Raw genomic sequence first — 12,489 nt, 5'->3', positions numbered from 1 at the left:
TTTTTTTTTTCTTCAGTGTCCCTTTGGGGCTCCCCAGAGTTTAAAAAAAAAAGGAGGGTTTTTTTTTTTTTTTTTTTTTTTTTTAACACTAATAATAAATATCAGAGTATATTCTAAATATTCTTTTTTTTTCATTTAGTCTGTAACTGCTAGACATATTTCCAATAATTGTGTGTTTCACTTGTGTTTTTTTCAGTAATCAACCCAGATGATGAAATAACTCTGAGGACGAAGGACAGAAGATGACAGTTTTGAGGACAGCAGGACTTTTTTGGTTTCTGATTCGTGATTGTGAGGGGGGTAACCTGGGTGGTGCTGGGGATGGGTGCATGCTCATAGCTTCAAGGATCACCATGATTAACTTTGGCTATGCTTGTTTTCCAACCTGAGCAGCTGAGTGGAGATTTTTACCTTTCTTGCTCAATAAAATTGTTTAAAACTCCATCTAACTCACAGCATCAAAACAATTCACTCAAACAATAAATTGCTTCACTGGATAACATGATTTTTATTTTTATTTTTTTTTGCAATCAAATCATTTCATTAACCCATGGTGTCTTGTTTTGCTTGGTGTCTTAATTCAGTGATTAAGCAGTAAGCTTTTCTGTTTTGTAATACTTATTTAATTTGTTTCCTGTCTGCTGGGGATATTGAGAAAAACTATAATCTTTTATCTCACTCACTTCTGTGGAGAATTTCCTCGCATAAGGTTATCCTTCAAGCAAACCGTTTCTGTTAAATCTTTGCTTCAGAGTCTGTATTTGATTTGCTGGCGTTTTACATTATTGTTGCCAGCTGCTTGTGTTTGGCATAAATTTATTTTCAAAATCCATAACTTTTAATAGAATCAGGCCAGGTACTTAATCACTCTCTTTAGAATCCCAAATGGTGTCAAATTCAGTTTGAAAAAAACGACAAACAAGCCAGCATTTTTGGTTGTACAATTTTTTTTTAACATTTTCATTTGCATTTATGTATATGATGTCAGTTTCTGGGAGTTTTGTTGTTTCTTTTTTTGTTTGTTTTGTCTTTTGCTTTGCTGTTGTCCTTCCCTGCAAGTTCAGAGACAGTTTTTCTTGTGAGAGAACGTGGTGAAATTGGTTCCTACTCTTGTGTTTGGTGTATCTTGAAATCTAGGAAGGACTTCAGTCTCGAATTAAGTGAGTTCTGGTAGCAAGTCGGGAAAAACTGTGGAATTAGCTTGGAACTAGCGTTAGATACTAGCTATTAAAAGTGTTTTTTTCCCTCTATTTTTATGCATGTAAACTTAAATCTGTTCCCAAATAGTAGCTGCACTGTTTCAAGTTACAAGCTCTCAAAAGTGGAAGTAAACAGTTATTTCCACAGCTTCAGCTGTGTTTCATTTATGTGCAGCAGCCATATTGAATATAAGCTCAAGCTGGCTTGGGACCTCCGACTTTACAAGTGAAATTTCCAAATTTTGAACATTCAATTACATTTTTCAGATGGGGAACTACAAATTATGACATTAGAAAAAGAAGCTGTGTTTCATTTGTTACAATTGGAGTATATTTGGATGTCCACCTCTCACATCTTTATGATCTCTATTTTAAACTGTAAAAGTAGAGATCTTTAGCAAAAGTCTAAAACATTAGCTTTTTCTTCTATTACAGAAAAATGGGATTTTCAGGAGGTGCAGGAGCGCAGTCATAACTTCACCTGTTAGAAGTAAGACTAGTTTGGAGCATGCAGGGAAGAGAGAAAACAAGATTTGGGGTTGTTTCTGGAATATATGAGGTGTGTCTTTATTTTTTTTTATATATATTTTTTACCAGTTTAAATGTGGCGACAGACACATCACATTGTCAGTGTTCAGGTACGTAATTCAGACATTTTTCTTTCACTGTCAGCAGGCCAAATAAGGTTGGGTAGCAGGTTGATTCCATTTTTTTTACTTTGTGATACACTGGAACCAATTACCTTAATAGATTTCCTGAGAAAAGGTCACCTCAAACAACTATCTGTGGCCAGAAACCTTTTATTTTTTTTTTTTCATTGTCAGTTGTAATTATTCAGCAGAAATGATGCTTTGATTGTTGTCCTTGCTTTTTCTTTTTTGCCATGTTTTATATAATAATGTTGCCGTATATAATTTTTTTTTTTTTTGTTGATGTTTTTTTTTTTTTTTCTAGAAAGGGGATTCTTAATTTTGGAACTACTGAGTTTTATTGTTTCCACACTTTTATCCGCTTGCTGAGAAAAGATAGAATTGTTTGGGACATTTTGCATTACTTTCGATTTTATTTTGTCAAATGAGATGTTCTCAGTGCTTTACTTCTTTCTCTTTTTATTGTATGCTGTATATTTTGTGGTACACTGTTTGTGATCATTGTGGTGTGTTGATGTATCTTGTTTTTACTTTTTTTTTCCAGCTGTTTAGAATTTATAATGAAACAAAAGAAAAAAAGAAAAAAAAACCTCAAGAAAGCCCGATACTCTGTGGTTTTATTTCCCTCTGAGTTGATTGTGGTTTTATAACTGTAGAAACATTTCCAGTAACTATGCAGTAAAACCCACATAACATCATTATAAGTACAGATGCATCTTAATAGATTAAGACCATGAATAGACTAATTACTTTCAAAGTATCTTACAGATATGTGGTTATTCATATTAATTTTGGGTATTAGTATATTAATTTTAACATTTCATCCACTTTAAATGAACCAGAGTTTGTTTGCCCTGTTGGTTCAGACCTTTGGACCAGCACTCTCTTTTTGAGGTGGTCCCGGTCCACTTCCAGACGAACTCTGGTGCCGTTCGCTTCAGGTGTGAATACAGACCGGTCTTAACACTAACCAACTACAGGAAATATACATATTTTTGAACTTCATGAGCTGCTGTTGGTGGGCATCATGGTAAAAATCAGCCCTTCTGTGTTGCCCACACTACTACTCAATGTATTGATTGTACTGAAATCATACCTGATTCACAGTTTTCTGCGTACCGATGCTACTGTCACCATGTTGTAGATCAGAACACGCAGAGCCTCCGGTCTCATTCAGCATGCAGCACACATTTGCCGACACTTTCAAAAATCATAAAATCTGTGCTGTATGAGCTGCTCTTGACATTCAAAATGATATTTAAGTTGCAATTAGAATACCAACATGCATGACAGAAGTGCAGGATTTACAGTTTCTTTTTTCCGTGTCTGTGCTCTCTCCTGCCCACATAATTTCAAGTCAAATGGGAGCAATGATGGTCGTCTGTTTCGTTTACAAATTACAGTCTGCTTGCAAAAAAAGTACAATGTGGGAGCAAAATGCGACAATAAAAGAAAGCTTGCCAAACGCATTCCTTCCTTACAACTTTCCATTAAAATGCACACTAAAATACATCACTTTGTGAACAACCCATTTTGTTAGCACTTATACATGCACATACATTTTCAGCAAACATCTTCAAGTTAATTGGCAAGTCAAGAGCATTTACAGCAACTGAATGGGCCTTAAAATTATATTTTTATATGAAAAATCCTTTTTATTTCTATTACATCATCTTCCAATTTTCTGATAATTTAATTTGAGTGAATATTTGTTGCAAACCACAATAATTTTTTGAAAGTATATTTCTCTAAATCTGAGTTTCAGGTTTTTTTTGTTTTTTTTTAATTGAACTACAAAATAAAATTTGATTCAATAATATTTTTGCATAGCATTCATCGTTCCAGAAGGTCTGTCCTGCCAACAGCCACCACGATCTTCAATAACTCTTCAAATAATCTAAATTAATGAGTTATAACAAGATTTAATTTCCCTTTGGGATTAAAGTGTTTTTGAATTGATTTGAATATTAAAATGCACCTGAATGCACCCTACATTCACATGCCAGCCATCAAATCCCTCTTGATGTAATTCAGTTTTTTTCATTTGCTTTCTAGAAAAAAAATACATCTAACTGGATTTCCATCATCTACCACATTTTGATATATTTGATTTAACGTTATGCAAATCTTTACGGCTGATCTCATGATTTATTCTGACAGAACAGAAAAATGGAGGAACACGTTTTGCATCCGTGATGCGTTTATGGGTTTTCTCTCTACTAAATTTTATGATGCTGGTTTCTTTCATCACACCATTGTTTCCTGAAATTAGTTCCATCAATCATGAGCAAATTGCTCAGTTGCTTTGTGCACAGATCAGTACAAGTCAGTGGGATGACTTTGGAAATCATGACTTGCCTCCCAATCTGATGCTTCCATCAAAAGCAACAATAATCACTACACAAAATTAACAAAATCTTCAGAATTTAGAAATTCTGTTTGATTCTTTTAGCTTTTAACTTTGTACCAGAACAGTGAGATTTACCTAACACCTTCATATGCAGCTTATGCATACGTACATTACGGCCAAAATGAGAAAAGATATTAATTTTAGACTTTACTCCAACTTTCGTTGCTAGAGTAGACATGGTAAGACAAAAGAAGAATTGAGTCCACATGATTTAATTTAAAGCGGATCTTCTCTAATGCACTCCAGGTGAGAACAGGGCATCGAGAAAGCCACATCAAATGCTTAATGTAGCCAAAACCAGATTTGATGTGTGTTTCTGGGATGTGCAAGGCATGCAGAGATGTTAGCTGCCACTTTCCTGACCTTGGAGGAAGAAAGGTCAGCCCTGATGACCCTTCCTGCAGTTTAACTCAGCTGGTTGGAGGTGTGTAAATGTGCAACCTGAATAAATTCTGTTGAACATTTTTATGGTCAGACAAAACAAACTTTGAGCCATTAGACCGCAATGACAAGATGTGTGTTGGAGAGGTTCAGGTAAGACTTTCAGACATAGTGGTGGCATCATCATGAACTGAGGGATTTTTAACTAAATATTAGGAGAAGTGTATGCACATATTAGACTGTGTGGATTACAGGAAATCAAAAGGAACACAGAAAATCAAATTTGTGGATCTAATTTGTATTTAAAATATTTACTCATTGTAGTTCAAATAATAGATAAAATCTAAAAAAAAAAAAAAAATCATGCTGATGATGTGTTTGTGTAAACCTTTTACTGGAACCATGCTCCGCCGTTCTGGTTGGAGTCATTGTAGCGACACACACCCACTGCACTGCTGGTACTCCATTAGGAAATTAAAAGTCTCTTGTCAAAGTGACCCAGTCAATGTGTGCTTTGAATACAAAGCAGCAAAACTGGAAGCAAGCGGCCAAAGAGGGAAAAGACACAAGCATTTCACCAAAAACACTTACAGGTGACTGTCCCTTTGTGTCTATCGATGTGGTTGCATTTGCTCTTTATGAGCTTTTCTCAAATTATTGAATCGACAGTGAGCATTTTGAAGGATTAAGAAAAAATTGCTGTTTTCAAATGTACATTAGAAGTTACTAGGTTTTCTATTAGCAATTAAAATGTTGAATAATTGTTGAAATTCTATATCAGAGACAAATCCTCGATTAAAGCTCTGCAGTGTTTGAAGAATTTAACAAGGGTTTAGAAGTGTGATATGAATCAAGAGAGTGTGTATTTATGAGCATGTGATTTTCTCAAGCTTTGTTTTAGAAAGAATGAGCGGGATCAGAGCATTTTTCAGTCTCTAACTATGATACGGATTACTGTCATTCGCACCAAAGTCCTTCCTTCTTTCCCTCGACCCGCTGGGAGCCTTCCTTCTTCCTTCAATGGGTTTTAAGCTGCAGTAGCTTTAAACTGATTTAGCCATTTTCTGTCAGCCTATTGAGAAATGACAGCCACTGTCTGTCCCCTTCTTCCTCTTCAGCCCACGTCCGGTCGTTACTCAGCAGCTCTTGGCTCAACCTCTATAACAGAGAGTAGCAGGGGCCGCGCAGAAAGAAACACAAGCTGTTAGAATTTAACCAGCGAAAAGCAAAGCATGTAAATACCCTATCAACCTAGAATAAAATGTGCATATTTTAAAATAGTAATACACATTTTAAATCTGTTCTAAGGAGATGGCATGTAAATTTTTGTTTCCTTGACAACCGCAGCTAAAATATGTTAATCGTTGGGATGTCTACCTTGTAGGTAAAAAGTTCACCATGAGAGCAAGTTTGACTCATTAGCATCATCACTAAGGTATTGTAATCAAATGAAAACTATTTAAACGTATTCTCTCAAGGTGGTATACAAGTGTTTTACTTTTATTTTATTTTGGGCTGTTTGTTTACCTCATTAAGCAATAACTCTAAGGTAAAAAAATAAAATCAAAATCTCAACTTAACGCAGATTTATTTAGACTGATCAGTTTAAAATTTCATCCAGAAAACAAATTACAAACCAAAACGTAATTGATCTCATCTTGTTGATATTATTGCTATGGAAATTTCAGTATTTTTATTTCAGAATGAAGAATAAAAAGGGACGGGATGAAGACAGATTTACATATGTGTACACTTGGGGATGAAAACAATAAACAATTTTATCTTAAGTGTTTCCAAAAGCTCAGTTAGTGCAGGTTGTTCTTTGAAAATAAGAGACTTTCTGTATGATGACACTAAATTTGTGTCATTTTCTCATAAACAAAATGTAATCTGTTCAGTATAAATCATAATTTCCAACTGGACCTATTAAACTCTCATACAGACTCAGCAGCTCTAAGCCTTCTAAGTTAAGTCGTTAATTCAGCCTTGTAATTAATATTTCAGCCTTTTTTTTAATATTGATGTTTATGCCTTACTGATAGTAAAAGCATACTATCAGTAAAGGTTGTAAAGGTGATGATGCAGCACTGATGTTACTAAGCCAAATGAGGAACGGAGTTTAATTCACTCAAAAAAAAAAAAAAAGTCAGTGTGCTTTTAGATGTGAAATCCCAACACATGAAGCTACAGTGAACCTCTCCCTATTTGCAACTCAGTATTCATGGATTCACCCATTCTATTTTTTTTCTGTGGAACATAACTCCAAATTATTCCCACAAAGTGCCTGCTCACAGATTTATTTCGATATTTGTATCTAAAATATTCAAAAGAAAATGCCTCTTGGGAAGGTGAACCACCTTGGCACAGTTCTACTTGACATGCTGTTGGCTTGCATTTACAAAGCAGCCAATCCAGGAGCCGAATTTGTTTACCTTGGCACTGACTGCACAGGAATGGATATAAGGAAAAATGTAGATATTATCATCTGTGATGGTGCTAGAGTGGTTTCCACTGTGTGCATTAATGCGTGTTAAAGCAGGTGTATTTGGTGTTTGACCTATTAAGGTAGTTGTAAGCGTAACCAGACAGAGTCTCAATTATTTGTGTTTTTTGTAGATGGCTGTGGTTCCTAATCCCCATGAGTCCACTGTATGTTCAGTTTTTCTTAAAACGTTTGGTTACATGTTTACATTTAGCCCACTAATCAACATCTAAAAACTTGATTTATATACTATGTCAATTTCATACCAAATATCCCAATTTTAGCCTAGATGTCCCATTTTTTTTTTTTTTTTTTACGTTCACATATAGTTTAAACATATCAGTGGACATAACTAACATGGCATTCATTAGCAACAGCTGCCAATGGCCAGAAGCATAGCTTACTAGTTTCTATGGCTAAGTGCTTAGCCCATAGCATGCTAGTTAGTTGGAAGCCATGTCCCAACATTATGACAAGGTGGAAAGCAAACTCCTTTCTTTTTTACTGAAAACCACAGCTAGCTACAGAGCTCGCCTGGTGATGTGGGAAAAAAAGGCATAAAAATTTGTGCTCACGACTTAATAACTTGTGGGAACGATTTTTTTTTACCACGACTTAATTACTCATGACCTCAACTTATTTATTTTGTGGGAATGACCTAAAATAACAAGTTGTGGTCATAAGTAACTAAGCAGTGGCCATGAATTAAACAAGTTGTTCTCACGAGTTTTTATTTTTCCTCCCAATGTCCCCATGGGTCCGTATCTAATGGGCCACTGATTACGAACAATTCCTCTAGTCTAAGACTTGAGCATTAGCTCTGTTGATAAAATAGCTAAGCCTTTCTTTGCCCCAGCCTCATCGCAGTTCTTAACGTGTAAATAATTTAGATTTTCATTCGTAGCATAATCCATATTCCCATATCAGCCTTATTATTCTCTGCTGGACACTGAACACAACAACTATGATTCACGTTTACATTTAACATTGTTAAATTCAAATTAAAATGTAGCTAAAGTTGTTGAAATGCAACCAATTACTAAATCATACATTTACAAACTGTTCTGCAAAAATTATTTAAAACGCAAATAATTACATGACTAATATTTTAAAGCACATAGCATTCCTTTATGTGCATTGGGATGGAGATGATTCCGTGTTGGACAAGTTCCTAGAGACACCATGTGATCCATCATCCTGCATAACAAGCAGCACACAGAACCCCAGTGAACAAACAAGGCAAGATAAAGATCTGCATGTGTGTAGAGATTAATAACAGGCTGCTTATGTCAGGGGAAAAATATTATTGATGCAGAGGCTCTAGAAAAGTACCAAGCTAAGAAGTGAAGCATATTTATGTGGATGGAGGAAAACCTGTCAGGATGGCAGGAAATGAAAGTAGTGATTGTTGTTTAATATTTGTTAATATGTCATAAATCTGCGTTACTCAAATAGAGGCTGGGGAGGAAGTTGAATGGAGGACAGGAGAGAGGGGAGGTGTGTTGAGCAAAGATAAAGAATGAAAAAACCTGTGATAAATGTGTTTATCTGTTTTCTTCCTTAGGTTTCATATCCTGTGTGGGCCCAACTGTGTTTCCTGCTTGCTGATGACGCAGGGAAGCTGGTGGTGTCTGTGTATCTTGCGTCTGCGTTTCTTATATCTACATTGTGGAAATCTGTTATATCACCAAGCATGTCGGTTAGGCAAGCAGCGTCTGATCTCCCGCAGCCAGAGTTTCATCAAGCATGTGAATGGGTGTCAGTCAGGACTTCCAGACCACCTGTGGGACGGTTGGTTATTAAGGCACAGCTGGGTGTGCTTTCATTTTAATTGGCAATGTTACATTGTGCTGTGTCTGAAGGAATGAGAAACGAATGCAGGGAATAGAGATACATTTCCAGAAGGGGTTTAAAGATAAAAGCAATAAAAATGTAAACGTATTGTGCTTAAAACTTGGAAAACTGTAAAATGTGTCAGCTTAAGAGCCTTTTATAGTGCATACCTAGTGTGTAGCGCAAAAGTATTCATGCCACGTTATAACCACATGGCTTTAAAATGGGATTTTATCTGATGGCTGACACATAATTAAGTTCAAAGGAGAATGTTAGTAGACCTCACCTACTAATTAACTCTACTAATTAGTTGTGTCTGTATCTGTACTAAAAATATCTGTATTGTACAGATGTTTTGTATAGATGTTTATGTTTGTTAGATAATCTCAGAGAGCTAATAGCATAATTGTGTCAAAGAACACAGAGAAAATGTATTTTTTTTTACATTTTATTTAAATTTTAAAAAATGTCTCTTTTAAGTTTTCCGATGCCCGTTTAGGATACAAGTCGTTCGCAAAAGGTACTCTGGTCAGATGAGACAAAAGAGTAACTTTTTGACCCATACAGAAATATTTTTAAGTTGTAGCAGTCTTATGCCTTTCAAAACTAGACTTAACTCCAGTTGAGAATCTGCTGAAAACACAATGTTTGCCATGCAAACACTCAATCAAATCTCACTGAGTTTGAGATATTTTGCAAACAAGAACGAGCAAAAAAAAAAAAAAAAACAAAAAGAGAGAAAAAAAAATATAGAGCTGTCCCCAAAGACCTGCAGCTGTCATTGGAGAAAACGTTAGTTCTGGAAATTATTGACTCAGGTGGTTGAATATAAATGCTGACATATTTTTATTTCCAAGAAAATGTGACGCATGTATCCTTTTTGTTTTTCATTAGATCCCAATAAAAAGCCTGAAACTTGTTGAACCTTTTACTGCGAAAAGGTTCAAGGAGCAAGCATGCTTTTGTAAAGCACTGTTGAATGCGGCTCGGGTGTTTGTCACTTCACAAAGGTAAAAGGTCACCTTTTCTCAGAATCAGGTCAACTTTATGGCAGTAACATTTTTGTCAAAGAGCACACATAGATCAGTGTCTAAACTAGAAGGCAGCATACACAGATCAGAACAGACCTTTGTTTTAAAAGTAACCAAAACAAGTTAATTAGATTTTTAGGAAACTCTTCTGCCAACTACATCCTGCACATTGTATGACATTGAAGCTTTGAAGTCTTGTGCACAATATGCAAATTTGTACAACACTGATCAGATATATTCTCTACTATTGTAACAATTTCAATGATAGAACATCAAAGGGCTTGCAAGGAACGCACAATCGAAAATGACTTAAAAATATTTAAATAAAATAAACAGTAAGAATGAACCAAGAATGACATATCTGGCAGTGCTTAGCATGCCTCAAAAATAGACTACTGCAAGAAATGCAGGAGAAAGATTTTTTTTTGTTTTTGTTTTTGTTTTTTCATGGTAACAACAGTTCCCTGACCCAAAGATTATTGAAAATCGAAGACAAACCTCAAAAGAACGGTGCATTAAAGGCTTGAAAATTTCACTGAACAGGAAAAGAAAAAGTGAAAATCCACTAAGTCAGAACTTGAAAGTCTCATGGAGCCTTTCAACAGCTCCCACATTCCTGGAACATTTCCACAAAGTGTATTATATCGGGATGCTATGTGACAAAGCAAATACGAGCAATTTCATGGTTGTTAAGTGGAAGGAAAATGATTCATGGATTTTTTTTTTAACTCAAACATCTGAAAACTGTGCGAGACATTTCCATGCAACCCTCCTGAGTCAAATCCTTATAGAAGCACATTTTGGTGAACAAAGCTGAAAGACTTTTGGGCTGTGTCATCACCAGCTTTGCAAGCTGAGAGGCAGAATAGGTTGTGCCAATTCTTTATAGAAAGTGCTCAGACAGACTGAGCTCTGCCCATGTCAATTGATTTGCAGACTGTAATTCCAGGATCGTCGTGTGTTTATCTACATTAATCTTTCCCTGTTCTTAAAGAAAATCTCTCCCACAACATGATACCATGTATTAGTTTCTTCCAAACAAAAAGAATACATTAAAATAACTTCAGTGTATCTGACCAAAGCACCTCCTTGCACACATTGCTCTCAGATTTGTGGAGGACTAAAATTTGTCCTGCCAACGTGTGACTTCTGAAGTTAATGCACAAATAAACATGAAAAGCATGTCTTTTCCTTTCACTTAACAATTATGCACCTCATTGTATTGGTCTTCCTTTTAAAAGTCTTTGCAAGTTTATTGAGGATATTTTTAAGTTGTCTGAATTTTTTTTACTTTAATAGAAACTGCTGTCTGAGCTGAAATGTGACAGTTTAAACCTATAGAGACTTTTGCAATTAAAGCGATGTGTTCTATTTGTTACATTACTTTGATCTTGTCATCATTTCAAGGGGCTTATTTTTTGTTTGCCTGTCCCCTCAAAGCATAACCATGCAATGAAACTCTAGAGACATTCTCTTGATAAACCGCAATACTTATCTGAACACCAGTAAAGCCATAAAGTCTGGTATAAAATACTCCGATTCCTCTCATATTCGCAGACATTCTGAGCTGGATTTTAAAGCACCGCCAAAAGCACAAAAAAGTTCCCTGGGGTCTGAAGGAGAGATAGCGAAAAGAAAGGATCAGAGAAGAAAGTTGGAGTTTAAAGTGGAGGAATGAGCAGGAGAAAAAAGCCTGCAGGAATGAAGAGCAGCTGTTGAGCGTTGCTCCCTCCTCTGAGAACTTCTATACATGCTACAGGCTCCTGCAACTGGCTCACGCTACATTACAGCAGCTGTCTGAAAAAAAAAAAAAAAAAAAAAAAATCAACACACTGTAGTGTCTTTCTTGATTATCTACACTTTAAAACACATTATCCACACATTTAAAAAAACAACAACAACAAAAAAACACCTCAGCTCCTGTCTTTAACATATATGATAAATGAAGATGAACAGAAATGGCGCACATAGCTGGGAGCGTGCTGAGCTCTGCAGCATAATGAAAGAGTATAGCACATTCTTCGCAGTTGACCTTTGTTTCCCAACTCTCACAACAACAAAAAAAATAAAAATAAAAAAAAATAATAAATTTTAAAACATGCCCAACTGCCTGAGGTTAGACACACACAGGTGCCAGAAAAAACATGTTTACATCAGGCGGTGATGCCTGCCCGATTCCCTCCTACGCCTCTCTATGTCCCGTCTTTCTCTGTGCGCTCCCTCGTGTGTTGTAATAGTAATAGCGGTGACAGTTAGAGCAACTTAGAGACGTCCCAGGAGTGCACCTGATAATTACTATCTTATGCTCCACTGATTTACTAATGGGGCTTTTCCATTGTAGCCGAGCTTGTCCTCCATTTTCTCTTCCTCGCACTCAGGTATTCACTCCCTTCTCTCCAGCTGGTGGAGTAAACAGGGTTTGAGGCGCATTTTCCTTGTTTTGGTCAACGAGGATGAGTACACATGGAGAGATGTTTTTTTGGGGTTTTTTTTTTACTTTTGC

At 36.0% G+C, this 12,489-nt stretch overlaps 1 protein-coding gene and 1 long non-coding RNA gene across 4 annotated transcripts in view; both read left to right on the top strand.

Moving 5' to 3' along the window:
- Window positions 1–472, top strand: part of bcam (basal cell adhesion molecule (Lutheran blood group)) — a 66,385-nt gene extending 65,913 nt beyond the window's left edge. For all 3 annotated transcript variants that reach the window (XM_015016465.1, XM_015016464.1, XM_015016463.1), the window contains one exon: window positions 197–472. In XM_015016465.1, the coding sequence (XP_014871951.1) occupies window positions 197–199 (3 nt within the window). In that variant the 3' untranslated portion in view covers window positions 200–472. The remainder of the gene's footprint in view (window positions 1–196) is intronic.
- A 6,239-nt stretch (window positions 473–6,711) lies between these two features.
- On the top strand, window positions 6,712–11,878 carry LOC106935781 (uncharacterized). The gene is made up of 2 exons (XR_001421970.1): window positions 6,712–10,008; window positions 10,110–11,878. It is a non-coding gene; the product is annotated as an uncharacterized LOC106935781 (long non-coding RNA).
- The last annotated feature ends 611 nt before the right edge of the window (window positions 11,879–12,489 follow it).

This window comes from Poecilia latipinna, unplaced genomic scaffold (genome assembly GCF_001443285.1).
Source record: "Poecilia latipinna isolate Pla-1442-1.1 unplaced genomic scaffold, P_latipinna-1.0 Scaffold2022, whole genome shotgun sequence".
NCBI classification, from domain to species: domain Eukaryota; kingdom Metazoa; phylum Chordata; class Actinopteri; order Cyprinodontiformes; family Poeciliidae; genus Poecilia; species Poecilia latipinna.
Note: the sequence above shows the minus strand (reverse complement) of the source record. Positions and strands in the feature narration are given on the sequence as shown.